This window comes from Cavia porcellus, unplaced genomic scaffold (assembly GCF_034190915.1).
Source record: "Cavia porcellus strain 051 isolate PalLab524CR breed Dunkin Hartley unplaced genomic scaffold, mCavPor4.1 scaffold_18, whole genome shotgun sequence".
In the NCBI taxonomy this organism is placed as follows: domain Eukaryota; kingdom Metazoa; phylum Chordata; class Mammalia; order Rodentia; family Caviidae; genus Cavia; species Cavia porcellus.
The window spans coordinates 63,242,786-63,266,295 of NW_026947501.1; the positions used below are offsets into that span (position 1 = coordinate 63,242,786).

At 46.7% G+C, this 23,510-nt stretch overlaps 1 protein-coding gene and 1 pseudogene across 1 annotated transcript in view; both read right to left on the reverse strand.

The window, feature by feature from the left end:
- The window catches only part of LOC100718776 (src substrate cortactin-like), a 28,485-nt pseudogene extending 15,531 nt beyond the window's left edge, over positions 1-12,954 (reverse strand).
- Positions 12,955-16,006: 3,052 nt separating this feature from the next.
- LOC106028053 (liprin-alpha-1-like) overlaps positions 16,007-23,510 on the reverse strand; it is a 72,304-nt gene continuing 64,800 nt past the window's right edge. Inside the window, exons 16-18 of the mRNA XM_063230352.1 lie at positions 21,577-21,742; positions 18,757-18,826; positions 16,007-17,616 (exon numbers count right to left, since the gene is read on the reverse strand). Coding sequence (XP_063086422.1) covers positions 18,768-18,826; positions 21,577-21,742 — 225 coding nt within the window. The 3' untranslated portion in view covers positions 16,007-17,616; positions 18,757-18,767. The remainder of the gene's footprint in view (positions 17,617-18,756; positions 18,827-21,576; positions 21,743-23,510) is intronic.

Consider the following 23,510-nt stretch of genomic DNA (forward strand, 5'->3'; position numbering starts at 1 on the left):
CAACACCGATGTATGCATACAGTGTAGACAGGGTACCAGCTGCTGTCACCCAAACTGGCTCATTCCAGAGTCGCAATCACCAACACTGTCAGCCCCCATCATACAGGGAGCACAGGTTCAGGAATCTTCTGTATGTTACATGTCTACCAGGTAGTAAAGTAAGGAAGCAGAGTCTGGGGTTTTGGCATGCTTCACCTTGAGGTCTGCAAACCCCAGCCTCAAGAGCAGCCCTCTCCAGCAATGACATTCTTTGGAACCCAGCTGTGTCTCTTCACCAGCACAGTGTCTCTGGTTGTGTCTATGATTCTTCTACCCAGTACAGCCACCTTGATAGATCGTGTGACCACAATGCTGCCTTGGGCCCAACGGTTCCCGATCTTGAGCACAGTTAAGACCCAGGCTTCCAGAGCTAATCCCACAGTACATAGTCCCCCAGGACCGCTCCATGGGTGCTAAGGACAGGCAACACAGTGACAGGTGTGGGAAGGACACACACACATCCAAACACATATGCCCACGCCCCATTGGTACACATCCTGACCTTAACCACCTATGCCAGTTTACCTGGTAGATGCTGGGTCTGGCCACTTGGGCAGTGTTCAGCACATCAGTGAGGCTCGGCAGGTGGCCATTCTTGTTATTTTTCTTGTTGCTGAGATAAAATACCTGACACCCAAAGTTAAAGGAAGAAAGCTCACACATTGTAGAGGTTTCAGTCCATAGCTGGTTCCGAGACAGGGTTGTACATGGCACAGGGGCAAAAGTTCAGAGCAGCAGAAGATAGCAAAAGCAAGCAAGCAGGCTTAATAGCATCTTTCTGACCATTTTACACTCTAGGCTGCTAGGATTAGGGTGCTGTCAAACCAACCAGTATCACACAGCCTTAAACCCAGCATCACCCACTCTAGATACAGTCACTTCCAAAACAAACCCTGTGATTGCATGAGGCTCTGGGGGGACATCTCGACATAAACCGTAACATACCCCATGCATGACCTCTAGGATCTCAACCAGAAAATGTCAGTGAGGGAGTGGCGAGAGGCCACTGTGACAAAGGGATTCTTCAGCATAACTTCATGTAACTCAGAAAGTTACATGAAAATGACTCTAAAAAGACAGTCACGATCACCATGTTTGGCAACAGCTACAGCTTTCTGACTGAAACAGACATGCTCCTAAAGCATCTTTAATCTTCTACTGGCACAATCACACTTGCTATTACACAGTTGTGCAAGTGGAGCTCCACCCTGAAGGCTGAGGTATAAGAAGCAGCAGAGACCACAGAAACAGGAAGCCAGAAGAAGTTGGCCATGTGCTCAGACAATGGCACAACTAGAGCCCCGACAGCTCCTGTGCTTCCTCAAAATATGATTCTGGCAGTGCCTGTCACTAGTTCCTCAATTCTTTGCACAAGGAAGGACCTCACTACTATTTATGCAGGTTCTAGACAGGGCAAGTTACAAAGAGTTTAAGCACTTATTCCCAGGTTAACTGTCAGTTCTTTCTGAAAATAGGCTGGTCTCATGGTGCTCACATGAGATGAAAGCTGAATATTCTTAGACATGTAGGCCCAGAGAACAGTAGCACTAAGAAGCAGCAGAGGCAACAACCATCTCCAGGTCCACCGTTGCGGGATTATTATCAGCCCCTCTGAGAAGTGAGTGATTCTTTGAGCCAGTAAGGACCTGCATGTATGTGTGTCAGCCACAAAGCATGATTCTGCACACTCACCACATGTCCCTGAGCACCCTGCACAACACCAAGCCACCCACAGATGAGAATGATGAGTGTTGGCCCTGAAAAGCCAGGCCAGAGAAGAGTCTCACTGCAAACCACAGCACAACGTGGCAGCAACAACTGAAGGGGAAGCCAAGGCCAGCGTGAAGGAGAAGCGGGGTCTCAGGGTGGGAAAGTTAGGCGGAAGGAAGAGATGGGCTCTTTAGGAAAGTTTCTCGGCTAGAAAAAGCCCAAGTTGGAGGCTCAAGGATAAGCAGGATCCAGGCCAACAAAAGACACAGCCCAAGAAACAGCAGAGAAATCATTTTAAATCAGACTTGTGCTGTATAAACCGGGATCATTTTCCTTAACCCTAACTTGGGCCCGATATAGTCAGCCTCTTTTTGCACAAACACCCCATGACCTCCACTGAGCACAAGCCTAGCCACCTACTTGATGGAAGGTTCTGTCTGCCACTTTGCTCTGCTGCTCTGAAAGGCTACCAGACTCGTATCCAGAGCCCCAGGGAGATTCTTTTGCACACACTATCTATTTCACCATTAGGATATCTCTGTGGGACAAGCACAAGTGACACAGCAAATGTCCATGTCTCTTTCCTGCAGATGGCACCTAGTCAGCCTCCAGCTTCAGATGTTTAATTCGATTCATGCAACAGGAGGAGAGGTATGGAATTACCCACCAGAATCTAATGCCAGCTGATCCTTTTACCTCTGTCCACAGTGCGGGCAACACATCAGTCCGGTCTGAACAACACCAAGTTGCTCAGACCTGAAAATTCACTGCTGCAAGGGTGTCTGCAGAAGTCTGCCCTGCTTTACGACAGACGTGCTGCTATCTGCACTGTTTATTCTCCAGGGAGAAACCAGCCAGCTGTCTCGAGCCAACACTCGCTTGCTCTTAGGTGGAACAATGTGCAGTGCCATAAAGGTGGCTGTGCTCATCAGCAGCTGCCATGAGCATCTGCTCGGTGTTGGCAGCCTGGTCCCATCACTGACTGCTCACAGAAGCCACCTGGTTGGTGCTGATGCTACATGCAGAGGTCAGTAAAGCCACATGGGACGTCAGCTACATGCTAGCACAATTTCCAGGAATGATGTGATGAGGGGCCCACAGGTATGGTTACTCTACGGAATGGTACAACTTGGGCCATAAGCTGGAAACACAGGTAGTGCTGACTAGGACATCTGCAGCTCAGTTGTTTCTGGACTTTGTCCCATTTACAAAGTCCAGCTAATCTCCCCTTAGGGTCTCTCTACCATTCGCCAGCACCTCTGGGAACTTCCAAAAGCCAGAGAGTTTAGTGGGTGGGGTCAGTTGACAGAGACCCACTGTGAACAGATCTCACCCCTGACAAACCAACTTGACACATTTAAGCTAAGGAAAAACGTAAGGACTACATGGCCCACCACAAGCAGCCCACACAACCAGGGACCCAGCACAGACAGCTGTCGCCCACTTACTTTGTCCATGCTGTACTGTTCTACGCAGAATTTCCCTCCATAGCCATGGGAGGCTTTTGGTCCCGTTTGAAGTTCCTTCTCCTTGAGAGTGTGATGTTCTTGAAAGACGTTTTCTCTTATCTTGTATATGCTTGAGAAGAAAGGTAAGAGCAGAAAGAAAAAAACTCTGAAATGGATGTGCATCCTTGTTTTGCAATGGGATAAATAAAGACAGGCAACATCACCTCTGCAAACTTGAAAGCTTTCTTTTTTTGGTGCTGATCAACTGCCTACCTTCTATGTATGTTCCTGACTATCCTGAAGCTGGGGCACCCACTTCAGCGGTTCTTGCGCAGAAATGGATGGAAGGAGGAACGCTGTACCAAATGCACACCATGGTCTCATCCAACTCCGCCCCAAAGGTACCCAGCTAAAACTTGAACTCCATTTCATTTGGAGAAAGGCCGCTAACTTCAGTAGACAAATGGGTTAGGAACACAAGTCCTACAAACACCATCAGGAGGCAGAAGGGGGGATAAAGTCAAGGTCCCTTCCTCCAGATCTCCAAGGCCACCAAGGATACCTATGACAGTCTGTCTTTATTTGAGGTACTCAAGCATTGTATACCTGTCCAGACAGACATTCAGAATTTATCACCTAAGAGCCACTTTTTATTTTAAATACAGAAAGGCAGGAGGCACATCACAAGATTTAGTCAAAATCTGGCAAGCCAGGAAAGAGCTGTCACCATGAGAACCCAGAGCAGCACAACAGCTACCTGGGCATGGAGCCCTTCTGCCCAGAAGACACAAGGCCCACACCATCAACACAAAGACAATCATCACAAGAATGTGGCTAAAATACATACCAGGCCTAGAAACTACCTGACCCTCCATGAGCAAGAGAAGAAGAGCCCCTGCAGAACTCTGGGAAGAGCCGCAGGGTGCCAAAAATGATCCCATCCCCACATTTTCCTCATGGAACCTTAACTCATCCAGATGCTGCCATCCCAGACAGTCCATATTCCCTGCCCAACAGGCTGAGGCCACCAAGAACAGAAGAGGTCCAGATGACCTAACCAACTTGGGGCAGGTGTTCCTACCAGGACCATTTCATCCCCTCTCCTAGCTTTCTGACTTCTCAACTCAGTTCTGTGGGAAACGTGGGCTGGGCAAGCCCAGGAGGGACCAACACTTAAGACTAAATTTGAGTCCAGCCTAAGCAACATGGTAAGAATTTGTTTCATTAAAAAAATACAAAAAATAAAAGGTGATATTCTAAAATGTCACCATGTAGACTCTGTTGTTCCAGGTGATTTACTGTATCCTCCTCGACCAGATACTGTGGCCAAGTAAGACAGGAACTTTCCCCATGTTTCAAAGCAGGTCACCAGGTCAGCAGTGCTGCCTTTACAATACAGGACAGGGACAACCAATCCTGACCAGTGTGGCCTAAAACCAACCTCTGCGCATGATTTTAAAGGCCCTTTTATCATCGCTTCTTGAGAGAAAACAAGCTGCCCAGAGCTGGCATTTCAGATAGTGCCAGATCAGAAATGATGATACAGCTCGCTGTATCCTAGTCTAGGCTTTTCTCAAAGCCTGGAATTCAGTTCAAACACCCCAGTGACTAAATCCTGCAAAGCACCATAATTTTCAGACAATAATAAAAGGGAGGAAAAAATAGTAATAATAATAATCAAAGGAAGGAGGGTGTTTAAGATCTAAAGTATCCAATGACATCTCACAGTTGAGAAGCCTCCTATTTAGAGAAAGAACTTAGGCAACCGTGGGCCCTGATGAAAATCACCAGATGCAGAAGCAGGAGTCCCAGAACTGTAAGTGAGGAAACTTGTCTATTGTGGACATTTTAACTTGGTGGCCAATTACACGTGTAAGCACATATACATAAAAGCATGCATTAAATCTAGGTGCCACGACTTATATTCATTCATCTGCTGTATGAACACCAGGTCAATACCATAAGCAAAAGCAACTCTGATGCCTGATTGGCCCCTTCAGCTGTCAGCAGTAGATGTCCCTGCTGGGGCCTGTTCCCATCCTGCGGAAGACCCACTAGTTGAGTGTGCGGAGGGGCCCCCATTCGCGACAGCATTGCAGAGGCTCTTACTTGATGTGTTCCTGGTGCCTGGACCCTTGCAGGGTTTTGGAGCCCCATCTCTGTTCCTTTTTGCTCACATCATTCTGGAAAGAAAAACAACTAGTAAACCCCACACCCACGACTGTGAACACAAACACACAAATGAACAAAACACAGGAAAATCGCTTTCAAAGAAACGCAAATCACAGGCAGGCTGGTGACTCCTACCACAAAGTCAGGGTCGGTCCCCCAGTTGTCAACTCCTCTGTCGTCCTGGGTGATGGACACAGCATAGGCTGTTGATGCTTTCCACATCTGAAAGAGCAGCACCAAGGTTACAGAGTAAGCACAGCCACCTTCAGGCCCAGGTTACCACGATGCCAGCGCAACACATGGAGGGCAGGAGCCACATGACCAAACGCCCTTCCATCATCACTAAACCTAAATGACAGCTGTAGGGATAAAAACAACTGAGAACTAAGAGCTCAGCTTGTTGTAAATCTTTTAAAAACACATCCTGACCTTAGCCACCTATGCCAGTTTACCTGGCAGATGCTTAGTCTGGCCACTTGGGCAGTGTTCAGCACATCAGTGAGGCTCAGCACGTGGCCAATCTTAAGTTATTTTTCTTGTTGCTGAGATAAAATACCTGACACCCAAAGTTAAAGGAAGAAAGCTCACACATTGTAGAGGTTTCAGTCCATAGCTGGTTCCGAGACAGGGTTGTACATGGCACAGGGGCAAAAGTTCAGAGCAGCAGAAGATAGCAAAAGCAAGCAAGCAGCCTTAATAGCATCTTTCTGACCATTTTATACTCTAGGCTGCTAGGATTAGGGTGCTGTCAAACCAACCAGTATCACACAGCCTTAAACCCAGCATCACCCACTCTAGATACAGTCACTTCCAAAACAAACCCTGTGATTGCATGAGGCTCTGGGTTACCACGATGCCAGCGCAACACATGGCAGGAGCCACATGACCAAATGCCCTTCCATCATCACTAAACCTAAATGACAGCTGTAGGGATAAAAACAACTGAGAATTAAGAGCTCAGCTTGTTGTAAATCTTTATAAACATCACCCTTTGATTTCAAGTACTTTAATGATTTAATAAATGTTTCAAATCATTTAGTAGAGGGCTACCTTGTCATGTTTTGGGGCAAATGCACAGCATAGAAGATGCAACTCCTCCTATGTTAGGAGGCTTAGAAAACAGTCACCTTTATCCATAGCACTTTAAGTTGGTTCTGTAAGGTTTGTTGTTATAGAGAACAACGACACATCTGCAGATACCAGTAAGATGCTGTTTGTAACTTCAAACCTTCAAAGGCTTTTAAACAATTATTAAGAATGGATGCATTTTCCAGAGAGAATGAAAATAATCATAAAATTTCACTGAGGTTACAAAGTAACTAAGAGATGTACCAATTAAAATAATTTTTAATTAGACTAACCAAAGCTGTGCCCCAGTCTGAACTAAGAATTCCAACCCTCCCTCCTCCAGCACTACAACAGCTCTTGCAGCTTGTGTTTCCTGGACAAAAGCCCTTCCCAGCCTGAGAACCTCCTTCCAAGCTTCCATTCTAGGTCTCCTAGGTCTAACGGCCACATCCCAGAGAGCAGTGAGAGGGATGATGGTGCACTGCTCTCAAGCTCTACATGGGACTCCTGCCTCCTCCTCTAGGTGAAGACCCATCTGCCACCAGGTGGGCAGGACCTATACAATGCCCCTCAAATGAGAATCACCTTGAACCTCCTCTAGATGCCCAAGCATGACAAGAACTTCCCAGATGTTAAAATCAAAATGGATCAAAGACCTCAATATTAAAACAGAAACACTAAATCTGCTGGAAGAAAGAACAGGTAGAACTCTTGAACACACAAGTGTAGGAAAACACTCTATCAACAAAACCTATTACTCTGCGTGGAGGCACATGCCTGTAATCCTAGCACTGGGGAGGCTGAGGAAGGAGGATCACCACGAGTTAGGGGCCCACCTGGTCTACACAATATGTTTAAGGCCAGTGTGAACTACACAGTAAGGCCCTAACTCAAAGAAAATAAATAAATAAATAAAACAAAACAATCAAAAAAACATAATCACATGGAAAATATTATAAAGATTCAACAACTGGGATCTCATCTTACTAAAAAGCTTTTGCACACCAAAAGAAATGATCAACAGAATAATGAGACAACTCACAGAGTGAGGAAAAAAATAGCCAATTGTTTCTTATCAAAGGACTAATAGCTAAGGAGGGGTATAGGGACTGAAGGGAAGCGAGGAGAACATGGAAAAAAATGAATCAAGGTACGCTATGTTCAGGTACAAAGTCCCTATGATGAATGTGATCATCATGTGTATCTAAACTATACCAATAAACTTAATAAAAATAAATAAACATACAGAAGCCACTGTATTGAGCCCCACCAGCCCCCTAAAAAGAATTTCCCGGCTGTGATTTGCCTTTGGCAGATTTTAAAGAGCGGATAAACAAGCCTTAGCACTGAGAGGCATGACCAGACAGTCTGGTCCCAATCATCCATTCACAGATGAAAAGTTACACTGTGTGCATGGCCGCTTCCTGCCCTGAGCAACACACTGTCCTCCATAGGGCAGTTGCCTAGAGGCAGAAATCCAGGAACCACAGGTTTAGTCACTGGAAAGGACAAGAGGCGCTGTGGGGCCAGCAAAACTTCCATTCACCCCAAGTCGAAGATGCAATAGTCAGCTGCCTGCCTCTTTCAGTTTCATCAGGGAAAAGAGTTACGCCTATCGGATCATCTTTCTGCATACCAGCATCACAAGCTAGGAGGGGAGACCTTCCACCTGGCTTTATACCATCAGGCCTAGTGGTTCCTGCCACATGCAGAACACAAGGGAAAGAGGTGAAGGACTCCCCTGAGAAAGGCCTCCTACCCCTAGTTCCCGAGCTTTCTGCAATTTCCTTTTCTAAGACAGATGCAACACTAAAACTTTGACTTCAGTTTGTTTGTTTGTTTGGTTGGTTTTTTTGAGACAGGGTCTTGCTATGTAGTCCAGGCTGGCCTTGAACTCACAGTGACCCCCAGCCTCTGTAATGCTGGGATTACAGACATGTGCCACCACAACCAGCTTGGCTTCAGTTTTTAATTGAACTTTTTTTAGTGCTCAGCCTAAAACCCAGGGCCTTGTACTTGCTAAGAAAACACTCGACCACTGAGTTACATTCCTAGCCCCTGACTTTTGTTTTTCAACAATGAAAATTTTTTCAGAAAACTGTTGGTGCTTCTCCCTCCAACTTCCCACTCCTTTTCAGTAAAGTGGTTTTACCCTTAGGACCCTGGGGAAAGAACATTAAAAAGTTCACAATACACAACACTTTCTTCCCAAGTGATGAATGCCTGCTTGCAAAACTCTACTTAAAACACAATAAGCCAATACCGAGTGTCCAGACATTTGGAATGCTTCTGTCTATAAAAAGATTAAGGGTGAAAACAGACATCTGCTGCCAGGCCCTCTGGGCAAATGTATCTTTCCAGAGCTTTGTAGAGTACCTCAGGACTCCTCCCCAGCATAAAAAGGTTTTAGGAAGATCTTCATCTTACTAATTAAAAAGCTCAACACAGGAACTTAATAAAGATTGGGGGGGGGGTGCATAAAAAGAATTTAGATGTTACCCACATGCACCAACTGCCCATGAAGAATGTCATCACTGTGTATTGCAAATGTATACTAATAAAAATTTTTAAAAAATTAAAAGTGACATGTTTCAAAAGACAACTACACAGCATTTCTTAATGGAAACAGAAATGACTGCCTTAGTTGCATTTCCTGTCTGCTATAATCCTGGTACCTTTCCATTCTTTATTCTAATTCACAATGCTGCTAAGAACAATACAGTTCTATTATTGTTAGTTTTTATAAGTGATTTAAGGGAAACATTCTCTGAAGGGATCCGTGATGAGCCTGGGAGGAAAGGCCAGTGTTGTAGGTACTGTCTGTCACATGAGCCACATGAGAGACGTGTGCAGAGATGGAGACCACAGGAAGCAGACTGCACTCCCAGGGACCACGCAGTTCCTGAACAGGGAACAGGACTTCAGCCCACATGCTGGCCAGTCCACCAACACACAACCTAGTCCCCAAGACCACACATCAGCCTCAATGGGCACCACACTGCTCCATGGCACACACTGTGGGGAAAACAAAACGCCCTAGCAGAGTAACCTGAACCAGCGCTTAGATCTCCACCCAGGAAAGAGAGTGTGGTCCTGACTGGCCTTCACTTTCCTACCTAGGTCCTGACCCAGCTATTGCTCTTTCTCTTTCTGCAGTCCCTGTGGATTGCTTAGTACACTCTGGCTACTACATTGTAAGTATAGTCACGGTGCAGCTTCAAAAATCTACCCAAAGAGCAAGTTAAAAAAAGAATTAAGATATGTTATGCACGCGTACTAAGTCCCTGTGTTGAATGTCATCAATGCAAATGTGTACTAACAAAAGGGCAGCTAGTGATGGGCTGAAACCTACACTCATTTATTATCCTATCAGCATGTTAAGTTTCAAAGCTCAAAAAAACAACTGACTGGAAAATGAACTTCTAATCCAAAGTGAAAGACTCTGGACCCCCACCTCATACCATGCACAAAAGTTAATCTAGGCCTGGGGATGTAGTTCAGTGGTGCAGCCTTTACCCAGCATGTGCAAAGCGCTGGGTACAATCCCCAGCACAAATAAATAAGTAAGTAAATAAATGCATGTCTTAAATCGGTTTAATTTTTTGAGACCATAAATTTGACAACAGTTTCTTAGATGTAACACCAAAATTATAAAGAAAAACAAAACAGACTGGACAAAAGTTAAAACTCTGCTTAAGACATAAGTGAAAAGATGACTGACTCACTGAGAGAAATCTATTTTCAAAGTATATATCTAGAATATATAAAGAATTCTTTTAATTCCATAATAAGAAAAGATACACACCCCCATTTAATAACAGATAAAGGAGCTGGGCACAGTAGCCCACTAGGTCCAGCATTCCAAATGCTCAGGCAGGAGGCTCATGTGAGTTTGGAGTTCAATACTGGCCTGGACAAGACAAAGAGATTCCTATCTTATTAAAAAAAAAAAAAAAAAAGTGGGGCAGGGCCCCAGGGGGAGGTTGGGGATGTAGTTCAGTGGTACAGAATACGCTTAGCTATGTGAGGCCCTGATGGGATGGGTTTAATCCCCAACACTGCATCCAAAAAAAAAAAAATAGTAATAAGAGAATTAGAACCCTTCTTCAGTCCTGGTGGAAATGGAAAACAGGCAGTTCTTGGAAAGGTTAAACAGCTACCATATGACATAGAGATTCTACTTCTAAGTATACACTCAAAAGAAATCAATGCACAAGTTCATATAAAGACTTGTACATGAATATTCACAACATCATTATTCATAATAGCCAAGAAGTGGAAACAATCCAAAATCCATCAACAGACAAACAGATGTATAAAATGTGATATAGTTACCAAGTGGAATAGCATTCCTCCACAAAAAGGAATGAAGTTATAATACATGCTACAATGTGAATGAAGCCAGACACAAAAGACCACATACAGTAATATGATTCCATTTATATGAAACATCTAGAGTTGGCAAACCTGCAGAGACAAAAAGTACAATAATGGTTGCCCCAGGCTAGAGGAAGGGGAGACTGGGAAATGATGGCTGGGGTACAGGGTTTCTTTTGAAAAACATAAAGAGAGTTTCTGGCTATGTTGCACAGGTTGGCCTCCAACTGCTGGGCTCAAGCAATCCTGCATCCTCCTGAGTAGCTGGGACAACAGGAGCAGCCAGTCTAGGATTGCTGAATTAATGACACAGTTCCAAAGTGCATAGCGATGAGGGCCACACAACTCTCAGAATAGAATGAAAACCACTGACTTATACACTCTGAATGGGTGAGGGTATGGCATGCAAATTATATTTCATTAAAACTGTTACAAAAAATTACTGCTCAAAGATAAGACTGTCACCAAACACCATTAATACAAACTTCTCTCGCAAAAAAAAAAAAAGAAAAAAAAAAAGCCCCCCCCCCCAGAGTGTGGAGAGACAAAATAATCCTGCCTTGAACAAACAGGGTGAAAAACTCTGCTAGGAAAGAATGCTGTAAGACATGGGGTAAAAGCACCCATTCAGAATCGGCTTTCCCTGAACTTCACTGCAGACAGCTCAGAAAAAAGCCAAAAAGGAGCAAAAAAGCATCTGTTGAAGCCACAGTAGATGTCACAAGGCCCACTCTTACTCAGAGGAAGCCTCTTATAACAGAGCACATACTTTTGGGTTCATGCCTAAGCAGAGAGCAGTGGCTTTGCTTGGCACAGACACCAGTGAAAGACAAGCTGATGGGCATTCGGTCTGCTGCTATCAGTTGCCCAGGTCAAGGAACAGTGCGACTCAGGGCACTAAAGGCACTGGTAAGGAAGCACACATTCAACCACATGCCAGAGCACCTACTGCATGGGGTAGGTCAAATGTCTGAATCACCAAGTCTGTTTACTCTAAATGTAAAATGCTTTAAAAACAGGTCCCATTAAAAGTCAGCTTTCAACAGTCACAGTGGCACATGCCTGTAGTCCTGCTACTCAGGGGGGAGGCTGAAGCAGAATTTCAAATTCAAGGCCAGCCTGCACAAATTAGAAGACCCTGTCTCAAAAAAATGTTTTTAAGGCTGGGGAGGTAGTAGAGCACTTGCCTAGCATGCTCAAGGCCCCAGGTTAAAAAACTCCAGCACTAAAGGAAAAAAAAAAGGATGTAATCATTAGACAGGATAAACTTACAATTACTGGAGACCTGATATGAGCAACAGCTCTGTATCCCCCAGCTCTTTACTCCTGCATACCTCAAAGTCCCTAAAACCTAAGGCTGCTTCCTTGTTTCTTCAATTTCTTCTGACATACTTTCCCTACTCAGAGAGAGGAGGAGCACTGACTCAAGGCCCTGGAGTGGGTGACTGACTGTAGTTCAGAAATGGACTAGTCAGCCCTCCCTCTCCACAGCCTAGCCTAGCCTGGCAAGGCCAGCTGGACAGAACTGCTATCTGCATCAGCTGTTAGGGTCTCCTGGGTCACACTCCTGACAGAACGCCCAGCCAAGTCAAAACTGAGCATATCCTGCAGGCACCTCAGGTGCATGGCCAAAAACAGAAATTCCGCCTCCAGTGGCCCCAACAGGGCCCCTCCCACCCAAACCCTCCAGCTGGGCGGCTAAGGTTGCTCTGGTGCCAGACCTATCCCATCCACGGAAACACAGAAGCGAAACACACCCAAGCACCTTTCTGGTGCCTTGGCACACACCCAGGAGGGAGGGCCTGTTCAAGATTCCCAGCTCCCCTGCGCCGCAGCATTTCAACTGACCCCATTTACAAACCTCTCTCAGGTGCTCATGGCCGATCCCGAACTCCCGCGCAAGCCCGACCTCCACACACAGCGCCCTCCGACCTTCACCCCTTCCCAGGCTCCCACCTCTTCCCCAGCACTTCTGACCTCCGCCTCTCCACTCCGGCCCCATCCACCTATGCCACCCTCTGGGATCCCGAACACCTCTGGTGCAGGGTCTCTCTCCGGGGTTCAGGACCCCCTGACCCGCGAGCCCCTCCCCCTCAGACCTACACCTCCCTAGTTCCCGGGGGCCCCAGCACCTCGGTCTCCAGGCCCCTCCGCCCCAGAGTCCTGACCCACTCCCCGCGAGCTCCTCCTCCGCCCAGGTGCCCATTCCAGACCCGCTCCACCAGTGCCTGGGATCCCGACCACCTCACTTCCTGGCCCCCTACCGAGAAACCCGAGCCCGCCTACCCGCTGGACGCCTCGGACGCGGATGCATGACAGGATAGCCTCGCCTGCTCTGCCCCGACCAGCTCAAAACCGCAAGCGGAAGCGCGGTGAGACGGCCGCTTCCTTCCTGTTCCGGGCGCTGCTTCCACCGCCCGCTGGGGCTGCCCGTCCCAGCCGCAAGAGCCTCGCCCGCTCAATGCCACGGGATCCCCGTAGGTCCGCCACAGTCCCGACTCACCCGTGCTCTCACAGAGCCCGCTCACTTCCGGTTCGCCAGGGGCGGGGCCGCATCCGGGTCTGCGCATGGTCACGCCCTGGCCCCGCCCCCTGTCCGCACCAGGGCTGGGGCTGTTGGGAAGCCACAGGCGCGGGCCAGCCTGTGGAGGCTGGAGGAAGTTCTTTCGTAGAACGGGTATGTTAAGAGAGCTGCAAAGTAGACAATCAAGCCTGGGGTTTCTGAACTCATAGTCCCGCCCTGGCGAGAAGGGAAAAATGAGCCACACAAGGGGGAGGTAGTGCCCCATCCCTCGAGCACTGAGGACTCGCACTCAGGGACTGTGACCATTCTGCAGGAGGGAACATGCCTCTACACCCTCCAGCCCTCGTTCATCCCTCCACTCATTCTTCCAGCCATCACCCACACACCCATCACTCATTTACTCACTCGTCCATTGTCCAACCACACCCATTTCTCCATTCTTTAGCCATCTCTGCACACACTCATCTGTCAGTTATTCCTGTGTCTACCCAGAGAAGGCAGATGTGTGCCAGGGATAGTAAGATCAACAAGCCACGCGGGACTGGCCCCCAGGAGCCTTCCAAAGGAGGAGGAGGGTCCGACACATTAATGTACATATATATATATATATGGAAATGAGACGAATGTTATAAAGAAATTAATAAGAGTTCTACTGGTGAGCAGATAGGACCTGAACATATCTAGGTAGTCAGGTATTCAGATATGTCGGAGAAATTCACATATGAGGCAAAATCTGCAGTTCTGGAGTGAACAAGATGAGAAGGGAAGAGTTTTCCAGGCAGAGGAAACAGCATGTCCAAAGGTCCTGAGACACAAAAGGTCTTGCCAGGGAAGAAGTCAAAGAAGCTGGGCATGACCAGGATGCAGGGATGCACCAGGTCAATGACAGAGATGGAACAAGGTCATCAAGGAGCTGACGCGGGACAGCAAGGACTTTGGTGTGTATTGTCAAAGAAATAGGAACTTCTTTGGAGAAAGTCAAGCAGAGGAGAGACTTCATAGAGCTTGCACTGTACCAAGATCCCTGTGGCTGTTGTGCATGGAATGTATGACAAGAACATCAGCCAGGGAGGAGCCTAATCAGCCAGTTCCGGCAAACACTGTGGACAGGTGAGACGAGTGAGGCTCTCATGTGACACAGGATGGTTTTCACTGGGGTCCTTGAGGCGTGAGAACAGTTCACATGTGGATTCCTAGAGGAAGATAGGATGCCTCAATTGAACAAACCCCCAAACAGTGTGAGCAGATTTCAGACCCTCCATCTGGGAGCAGCCCAGGCGGGGCTGAGTGGAGGTGACCCAAGGCACCCCTGAGAGCCACCCCTGCAAGCTGTAGAGGTGAGGACTCTCCAGGACTTCCCAGAGGAACTGCTTGCTTCCTTCTGCTACCTCCGCCCACTGTGTGTTCCTGCTCTGTCAGGTGTCACGGGTCTGAAAAACTGTCCTCAAGTAGCACCACAGGTCCTTTGTACTCATGGGTTCTACATCCAAGGAGTGAACCAACTGCAGACTGAGAATATTTCTTTAAAAATCTGCATCTGAATTGGTTTGTTGATGTGTGCTTATACTTCCAGCACTGTGAGGCTGAGGTTTAAGTCCAGCCTAAGCAATTTAGCAACTTACTGAGACCGCCTCAAAATACAAAGGGCCGGGGACAGAGCTTAGTGTGAAGGCCCTGGATTCCACCTCCAGCACCTTGGTGAGGGACGTTGTATCTGTACTGAATACATGCAGATATTTTTTCTTGTATCTCCTAAAGAGCAAACTACTATTCCCATAGCATTGCCACTGTATTAAGTGTAAGTTATCCAGAGAGGACACAAAGCATCTATGCAGGGACACATGCAGGTTCTACAAATATGATGTATATTCTACCAGGGCCCGAGCAGCCATGGCTCTTGGGATCCTTGGGGTAAATTCCCTCATGAAATACGACAGATGACTGGAAGGCAAAATCACTGACTAATCATTGTCACTAGGGAATTAAGGCCAGGAAATGAGACATAAATGCATGTGGGATATTTGAAATGCATTAAGTGATATGTGGGTGTCCAGAATAGCAGCAGCAATAGCACTAGGATATGGACCATCTACTCACCACCCAGGGACACACCAAGGAACGCTGGAGAGTCTGGCCTCTTCTCTCTGCTCTGCAAACCCCATTCAAAAACACACAGTTTGCAGGGAAAAAGGCTGAGAACCAAGAGCTCAAACCCATGATTACTCTGAGATGCGCCATGTGAAACTTGAAAACAGGAGGGTAACACTGTATGAACAAAGGGTCTGACACAGCAGGCAAAGCTGAGCTTGTCAGTGTCCCACCCCCAACTGTGCTGGGGGCACCTCCCCGCCCTGGTCTAACCAGGCCCAATCTTCAGCAGGACCCCATCTTCTCTTGCCTCATGCCCAGCTACACTTATGTCATCCAGCTTTCTGTCCGGTGATTTCCATAGCGACACTACCTTCAGAGAACCTGCCTGGAGCAGGAAGCAAAACAGCTGTGCCTGAGACAGGGATTTAGCTCAGTGTCATGAGTGCCTGCCTGGCAAGCATGAGGTTATGAGTTCGATGTCTGGTAACACACACACACACACACACACACACTCCAGCCGCACTTAACTTTTAACAAAATCTTGGCCTATTCAAAGAACTCTTCATTGGCAGTGAAAAATGATTCAGAACTTTATTGAAAGAAAGCAATAAATAATACTGTGATTAAAATAGTTCAAAAGTATATATATGTATATGACTGTATACTTTGTTACATACTCAGAAAATTCCACAAAAATTAATAGAAAAAGGGCAGTAATATGGATTGTACAAGTGAATTGTATGCATAAACCAAATTATTTTTTTTCTTTTTTTCTTTTTTCTTTTTTTTTTTTTTTTTTTTGTCTTTTTCGTTTTTATCAGTACCAGGGATCGAACTCACGACGGCCTGCTTGAAAGGCAGGCGCTTATGCCGCTGAGCTAAATCCCCAGCCCCTGCATAAACTAAATTAAAAAGGCATGCTGCCTCTACCCATGTATCAGTTGCACAATAAATAACATGCACCCTGATCTGACTCCTTCCTTGCTGGCTTTTTAATATGCCAGTGAAAAGCAAGTTGCTTTTGCTACTTGTTCAATCCAAAATGGCTATGTCATCAAAATCTAAAAATGTATGACTAGTTGAAACATGTTTATAAACCAATGTAAAAAGGTGACTGACATATGAAAAATAAGGCCTTGATTAGTTAGAGTTGTACAACTTTATTTTCAGGGTTTCCTGCTCTCATCTGCTCATGCACCAATGTCTGTGAGATGTGAGCACAGTGCTCAGTGATTGGTCCTCTAAGAATAGCTGGAGGCACCTTCCACATGCTCACAGGAAAGAGGCAGGGAAGGTGCCAGGCTGGGGTCCACCCCTGGCCACTCCAGCCCTGCTGAGAGCAGCTCCAAGCTCATGGCTTCTGGTCAAGTCTCTGAAAACAAGCTCCCCAAGTCCAGAGACAGGATGGGGAAAAGGGAACCAGTGCTAAGAATGTTCTATAGTGCTCTGGTGCAACGGTTCAGTCCCGACTTTATTAGACTCTGATTTCTTGCTAAAAAAAGAACAGTTAAGGTCAGTCAACCTCAAAATATGACAACTGCTTGGAATGAAGTCTCCTGATTTTAAAATGACTGATGTAGAGCAAGGTGAAAGATAATGCACATTGCTTATGTCACAACAATTTTATAAATGTAGTAAACTGGGCTGGGGATTTAGCTCAGTGGCATAAGCACCTGCCTTGCAAGCAGGCAGTCCTGAGTTTGATCCCTAGTACCGATAAAAACAAAAAAGACAAAAAAAAGTGTAGTAAACTAATTTTTTCAGGGATGGCTTATCATTAAAAAGTTAAATAGTAATAATTACAATATGTGCACAATTTACAAAAGCCGTGTATTTGTTCATAGGGTTTATACATACAAGCATTACAGTACATCCATTTGAAAGACTAAAATTAGATATAAGAACATGAATTGCTTCCAGAGATATTTATAGCCTAAACATAGATGAAAAAGTAAGTAACTATATAAATGAAAAGTCCTAAGTTTACAAAAATAGAAGAAACATTAAATTCTAAAATATTTTCTCTATGTTATTGATGAATTTTTCACTAATTAAAAACTCTGTTATAAAATATCTTAGGAGTCCATATAACAAGTATTAACAGATAGCGATTCGACTGAATTAAAAAACGTAGTCTCTGTTGGATTCAAAATGCTGCATATCATCTGTAGAAGTAGTGCAGGAAAACTGGAAGATAAAAACAAACAGAAAGCCTCTCTTAACACAAACCACCTGGAAAAGGACCATGACTTCAGACACACACGCTGGGGCCCACTTCCCCAGGCCTCCTGCCTCCTCCCTGCTGGAGCGTCAGCAGACAGAACACTGAGGACCCTGCTCATGGACTAGAGAGGTTTTACATTTTGTGACAGTTTTAAAAGTTAAAGTTAAAAGACTATGGAGCCCATCCCAGATTCCAGCTGAGGCACTGAACACAAGCACAGTAGGCAGAGCTCCAGCTGGGGTTCTGATCACGGGTCAATGACACCTCTGCCATCAGTCAGTCAGAGCTCTAGACCATGAGGACACAAGTGGCTCACTGGCGCCCAGGCATGGCAATGCAGCTTTGTGTTTAAAATGTCTGCCATGTATGGTGGCACGTCTGCAATCCCGTATGTCAGAAGGCTGAGGCAGAAAGATTGCAAGTTTGAACAAGGACTAGATGATCTAGGAAGACCCTGTCCCCACTAAAAAGGGGATGGGGTGCTAGGGATATAGCACAGTGGGAACACTCTGGGTTCAATTCCCCATATATGTGTGCGTACATGTGTGTTTGTAACAAAGCCAGTATAGGAGCTGTGTACCACTGTGTATAAACACAGTGGAAGAGATGCTTCCCAATCTCAGGCTCTGGCCTCCTGGTGTGGTCAGCTTTTGGGGTGCTTTTTTCCTCAGTTGCTGCTTTCCTGCCCACCCCCCAACAATGGCATCAGCAGATCATCACTTCAAGTGAGTAGGCATTTTTAGCTTTTAGGAAAAAATGGGAACGAACGTGTTTTTCTTTAAAACTGGAGACACAAGGGAGACAGGAGAGGGGAGGTAAAAAGATTTAAGATGTCCTAGTACAGGTACCAACTCTCCATGATGAATTTAAGTACAACTAACTTACTAATAAAAATAAAAGTTAACAGAACAAAAATGACACACAGCCCTCTTTATGGTCAGCTAAAAACCAAAATCGCCTTGATGGGTACAGAGCTACTATTTCTGTCATTTTGAAGTTCCCCATGTAAATTGGCATGGTCTAAACCCACACTGTTAGCCCTGTTACAGCTTCACCCTGCTGTACAGGGATGATCTCCAGGGATTACGCTGCTCTCTACTCACCAACAGGAGGCTTAACAGGAGGAAGTCCTGGTTGTCGCAGAATCCAACTTCTGTGTTTCTGATACACTGCCTGTTCCAACAACCATGAGAGGAAGTGTGCAAAAACAAAGTGCTGTTAGTTTTAACACTTCACACGGGGCACAGGTAAGACACACATCTCCACACCTACAATGGTGTCTACTGAGGAATCCTAAGACTGCCTGGGAGAGTGAGGCAAGAGCATCAGAGGGCTGCCCAGAGTGGTTCTGTCACCACCCAAGGGGACACTGGCACCTAAAATAGCAATAGGGCCCCTTGGAAGTGCAAACCACCTCAGTGTGCACATACAGAGAGGACAACCACCTAACATAGCTACTCTGCAGCTCCTTAAGCCACACTTTGATATAGCAACTGGACTTTTCCTTGTGCCCTACAGCTAGACCTCCAGGAATGAATGGGGTGAATCAGCAGCACGAAGGGGAGGAGGGAACCCCAGCTGCTCTGCAGGCACTGCTCTCAGGGTGGGTTGCAGGCAAAGAGGCACAGCCCAGAGGCCATGGCCAGTGCTTCTCAGAAGACTAAAGCTTGTCTCAGTTTCTACAAAAAAGGATGGAGAACACGGAGGCAGGGGTCCTTGTTTGACAAACACTGGGTGGCTAAACAGGCAGTACAGCCCTGTCACAAACTGGGTAAAGAGCTTGCAACATCTTCTGCAGATATTTACACTCCCAGTTGTACAGTGTTTTGTTTTCCTGCAAGTATACCAGGAATACTTCTTAGCAACATCTTGCCATAGCTCTAGAAAAGACAGATAGCTGGCCGCGTTGGTAAGACTGGGCAGTCATTGTAAACCTTCATTCTAAAGTCTAGGAGACATGCTGTAATTTATCTTATACTCTCCACCTCGCAAGTCATTTGTAACAGTCCACCTTCTTACCAATGTGGCATAGACATCTTCTATGTAATTTACCCTGACAACTTTTTCTATTCAATCCATTTAAATTTAGTGTTACACAGTTTGCCTGCACATGCCTGTAATCCTAGCACTCTGGGAGGTTGAGGCAGGAAAACTCCAAGTTCAAACCAGGCCTGGACAATTTAACAAGACCCTTTCTGGATAATAAAAGAAGGGGTGGTGTGTAGTACAGGTAGAAGGCTCCCTCCCCAGTACCACCCCAAACCCCAAAACAACAACCACAACCACAAAAATGCCACCAAAAAAACAAATCAACAACAAACAAACTCATTAATACTACCCTTTATTTTTGTTTTGTTTTGTTGAAACAAGGTCTCCCTGTGTAGTTCACACTGGCCCTACAATCCCTGTGAATTCAAGGCTGGTACTGAGCTCTCAGCAACCTTCCTGCCTTAGCTTCCCCAGTGCCGGGATTACAGGTGATCTCCACACCCAGCTATGTTAATATTGCTTGCAATGTTCAGAGAGAAAATGTGATTCTTATAGTGAAACAGAAATTGAAGGTACAGGGAAAACAACAGAGTACTCATTTAGACTATTTAGTAAGCCAATGGAAATTAAGCTCAAGGCCCGTCACAGCTTACTTACTTATCTATTTTATTTATGATACAAGGTCTTCCTATGAAGCTCAGTATAGCCTTAACCTGGATTTATGGTTCACATACATCTCAGATTCATGATTTTCCTGCCTGAGCCTCCCAAGTACTGGAATTACAGGCATGCACTTCCATGCCTTGCCAACATTTGTAAGACACCTTGAGGGAGAAAGTGTTAATTCTTAAGAACTTACTAGTTAAAAGACACACTGGAAAGTGTTCAGCTTTAAAAAGTTTATATAAATGTATTTTTCTCTGATTTTCATACAGGCAAGAAAGAGAAAAAAGGAAAACTACCTACACAGGGGGCTAACAACAGGAAACTTGTAAAAACCCCACTGGTACAGTTTATACAGCACAACCATGTACATCAGGGATGAGAAGGAATGAAGTCTCCACCTAACACTGAGATTGTCAGCAATGCACGAGGCTCAGGACTCCATCAGCTTCACCCACATGACACATTGAAGCATCAAAATCACATTACTATGATGCCCAAGTTACAGATATGGAAACTGAGGCACAGCACAGCTGCATGACTTGCTCAAGGTCATGTCCCTGCTACCACAAGAGCTGGATGTGGATGTGGGCTCTCTCAGGACCCTATCAGTGCCTTTTACTAGGTGGGCAGGACTGTCAGGGACTCAAGGTCTCCTCTCAGCCAACTGCACTCTTCAGTCAGCAGTTACATAAGGGCCATCCCGACTGCACTGGAAAGGTCAATGCCTTGCCATCTCTCACTGAGAAGGCAGCAGGGCTGCCCTAGCGGTCTCCACAAGGCTTCTGCCTTCTTCCCTGTCCCTCTTCAGGTGGCACAAGGTAAGTATATGGAAAGAGAACACTGGAGGGAAGGGAAAAGGAAAGACAGAGTTGGCAGAACCTGGAAGTTGTGAGCTAAAGTTTACTCTGCCATTTCTTCTAGTGTGGAGAGAAGTCCCAAGTGTCACACTGCAATTTTCCTGGCAAGCCAGTGCTGCCTGCCACACACTGCACCCCACAGGTGCATCAGCCTCAGCCCTGAGAGCACAGATGGGTGCTCCACTTTATTAGTTGGGCAAGGATGCTAAGGTTCAACCAGACAGATTTTTTAAAAATTCTATTATTGTTGTTAACCATTTTCCAACAAATGTTAGGGCTAATCCTGAACCATTGACACCTGGGCATGCAACCAAACTCAGATGCTTTGTAACACATACAATGGCCACTCTAGGTAATTATTAGCGCACACATGCTCCCAGCCAGTGTTGCATTACATGGCCCACCACATACCATCCATCTGGATCTCATTGGGCTGCATAGAGCAGAAAGACTTGGAAGAAGAGACTCGGAAGTTTGCAGGGAGTGTCTCTGATGACCCAGTTGCCACGCCATGAATGGCCTTTTCTCTAACCTTCTCTCTCCATGAAGGTGCTCTCCTAAAGTGTTTGTCATCCTCCTGGCAAATGAAAACACAGAACAGGCACACTCTAATAAAGATAACTGTCCTTCAGAAGGACTCCTAAGCCCCTGACTGTTTTGCTTTACTTAGCCTTTCCTGGTGACTTTCCAATGTGCTGTGTCGGGGTTGCTCCCGGCCAGCAGGAAAGACACACGACAAAGTCTGGCGGTGTGCAACCTTGCCTTTATTTGTCTCCGCGTGGGCCCCGCGAGGCCTCCGCTCTGTCACCAGCCCTTTCTCGCCGGTGGACTTTCTCTATCTCTCTCTGTGCTTCCTCTGTGCTTCTCTCTTGTGGCGGGAGAGGCATTTACTTTTATAGGGTAACAGTGGCCAATCAGTTCAAAGCGCGCGATGCGGGCTGATTGGCTAACATCAGTTGTTGCTAGGCAGACTATCTTACAGAGCGGGTTGTTTAAGTCGCCAGCGCAATCAGGGGGCAGGAAGCAGGCGCCAACTTGGCTCACTCGATGGGAGGGGCAATCTAGCTCAGGCTCCGCTCCCACCCACAGGCCCTATGTCCGCCAAGTAAGGCGACCGGTGTCGGCCGCGGCTCCCAACATCTCCCCCTATTTTATTTACTTTGAATGAATGTATGCATCGCAGCCCGCCGTGGATCGAGTGCAGAGGCTTATGCCCTGTGTTGAGGCCCACCGTAGGCCCTTGGCTTGGACCCTGGTCGGCCGCCCCCGGGTCCGCCAAGGCCTTGAGACCCTCGTCCTTTTTCCAGGGCCAGGAGTGAACCTGGATGCACATAGGCATGCACTCATGCCCCTCCGTGTGATCCCCTCGGAGAGGCATCTAGATCTGGGCAGATTCTAGTAATCCAGCGGCTTTCGTGCAGTATGGGGTAGGGCCTGGCTTAGGTCGAGTTGTGCTGGGGAGGCACGCTCTTACCCGTCATTGACTCACCTACCCTGCTGTGTGGTGTCATTAGGGAAGGAATGCGGAAGACCCGCCACACCTAGACCCGGTCGTAGGCCAGTCGAGCGAGCCATGCGTAAGCCTGGGGATCATTGTGCCCATCACGGGCTGCTGCCAGGGCCGCATGGGCAACCAGGCGTACTTGACGCCGGGCCGCCGCAAGGCGCCCATTAATAAATGATGTAACCCATCGGAGCAAGCATGGTCCTATAAGCAGGAGCAAGAACAAGGAGCATAGAGGGCCTAACAAGGGTAGCACATAGGGGAGCAAGCCGTTCCAGGCCCCCAAAAAGGGATTGTCCTGCAGTTCTTTTAGGGCTCATCTTGTTGTTGGGTCTGCGGTTGGCCTCTGGTGGAACAGGCCTGATCTTCAGTCGAGGGACTTGTCGCGTCAACCTCTCTGGGACCCACAGTGGTTTTCGTCCCGGTTCCTGCGGAAAAACACAAACCGCGCCTCGGTTCCAGCTAACCACCGGATCCGGGCCCATCCATTGTCATGCCATAGATAACCGTGCCTTTGGAGGCAGGCCTTGGCTTACTCCCCCTTTTTGTTTTTTATTTTTTATTTTTTATTTTTTTTATTTTTGGTCTTTTTCGTTTTTTTTTTTTTTTTTTTTTTTTTTTTTTTTTTTTTTTTTTTATCGGTACCAGGGATCGAACTCGCGATTGCCTGCTTACAAGGCAGGCGCTTATGCCGCTGAGCTAAATCCCCAGCCCCCGTTTCCTCGACCGGCGTTTTTCTCAGCCTGCTCGGCAGAGTAGCCGCCCATGAAAATACCGTCCGCCCCGCGGCGCAACGTCATAGGACGGCGGTCCTGACAGAGTGGAACGGGGCGTCACTTCC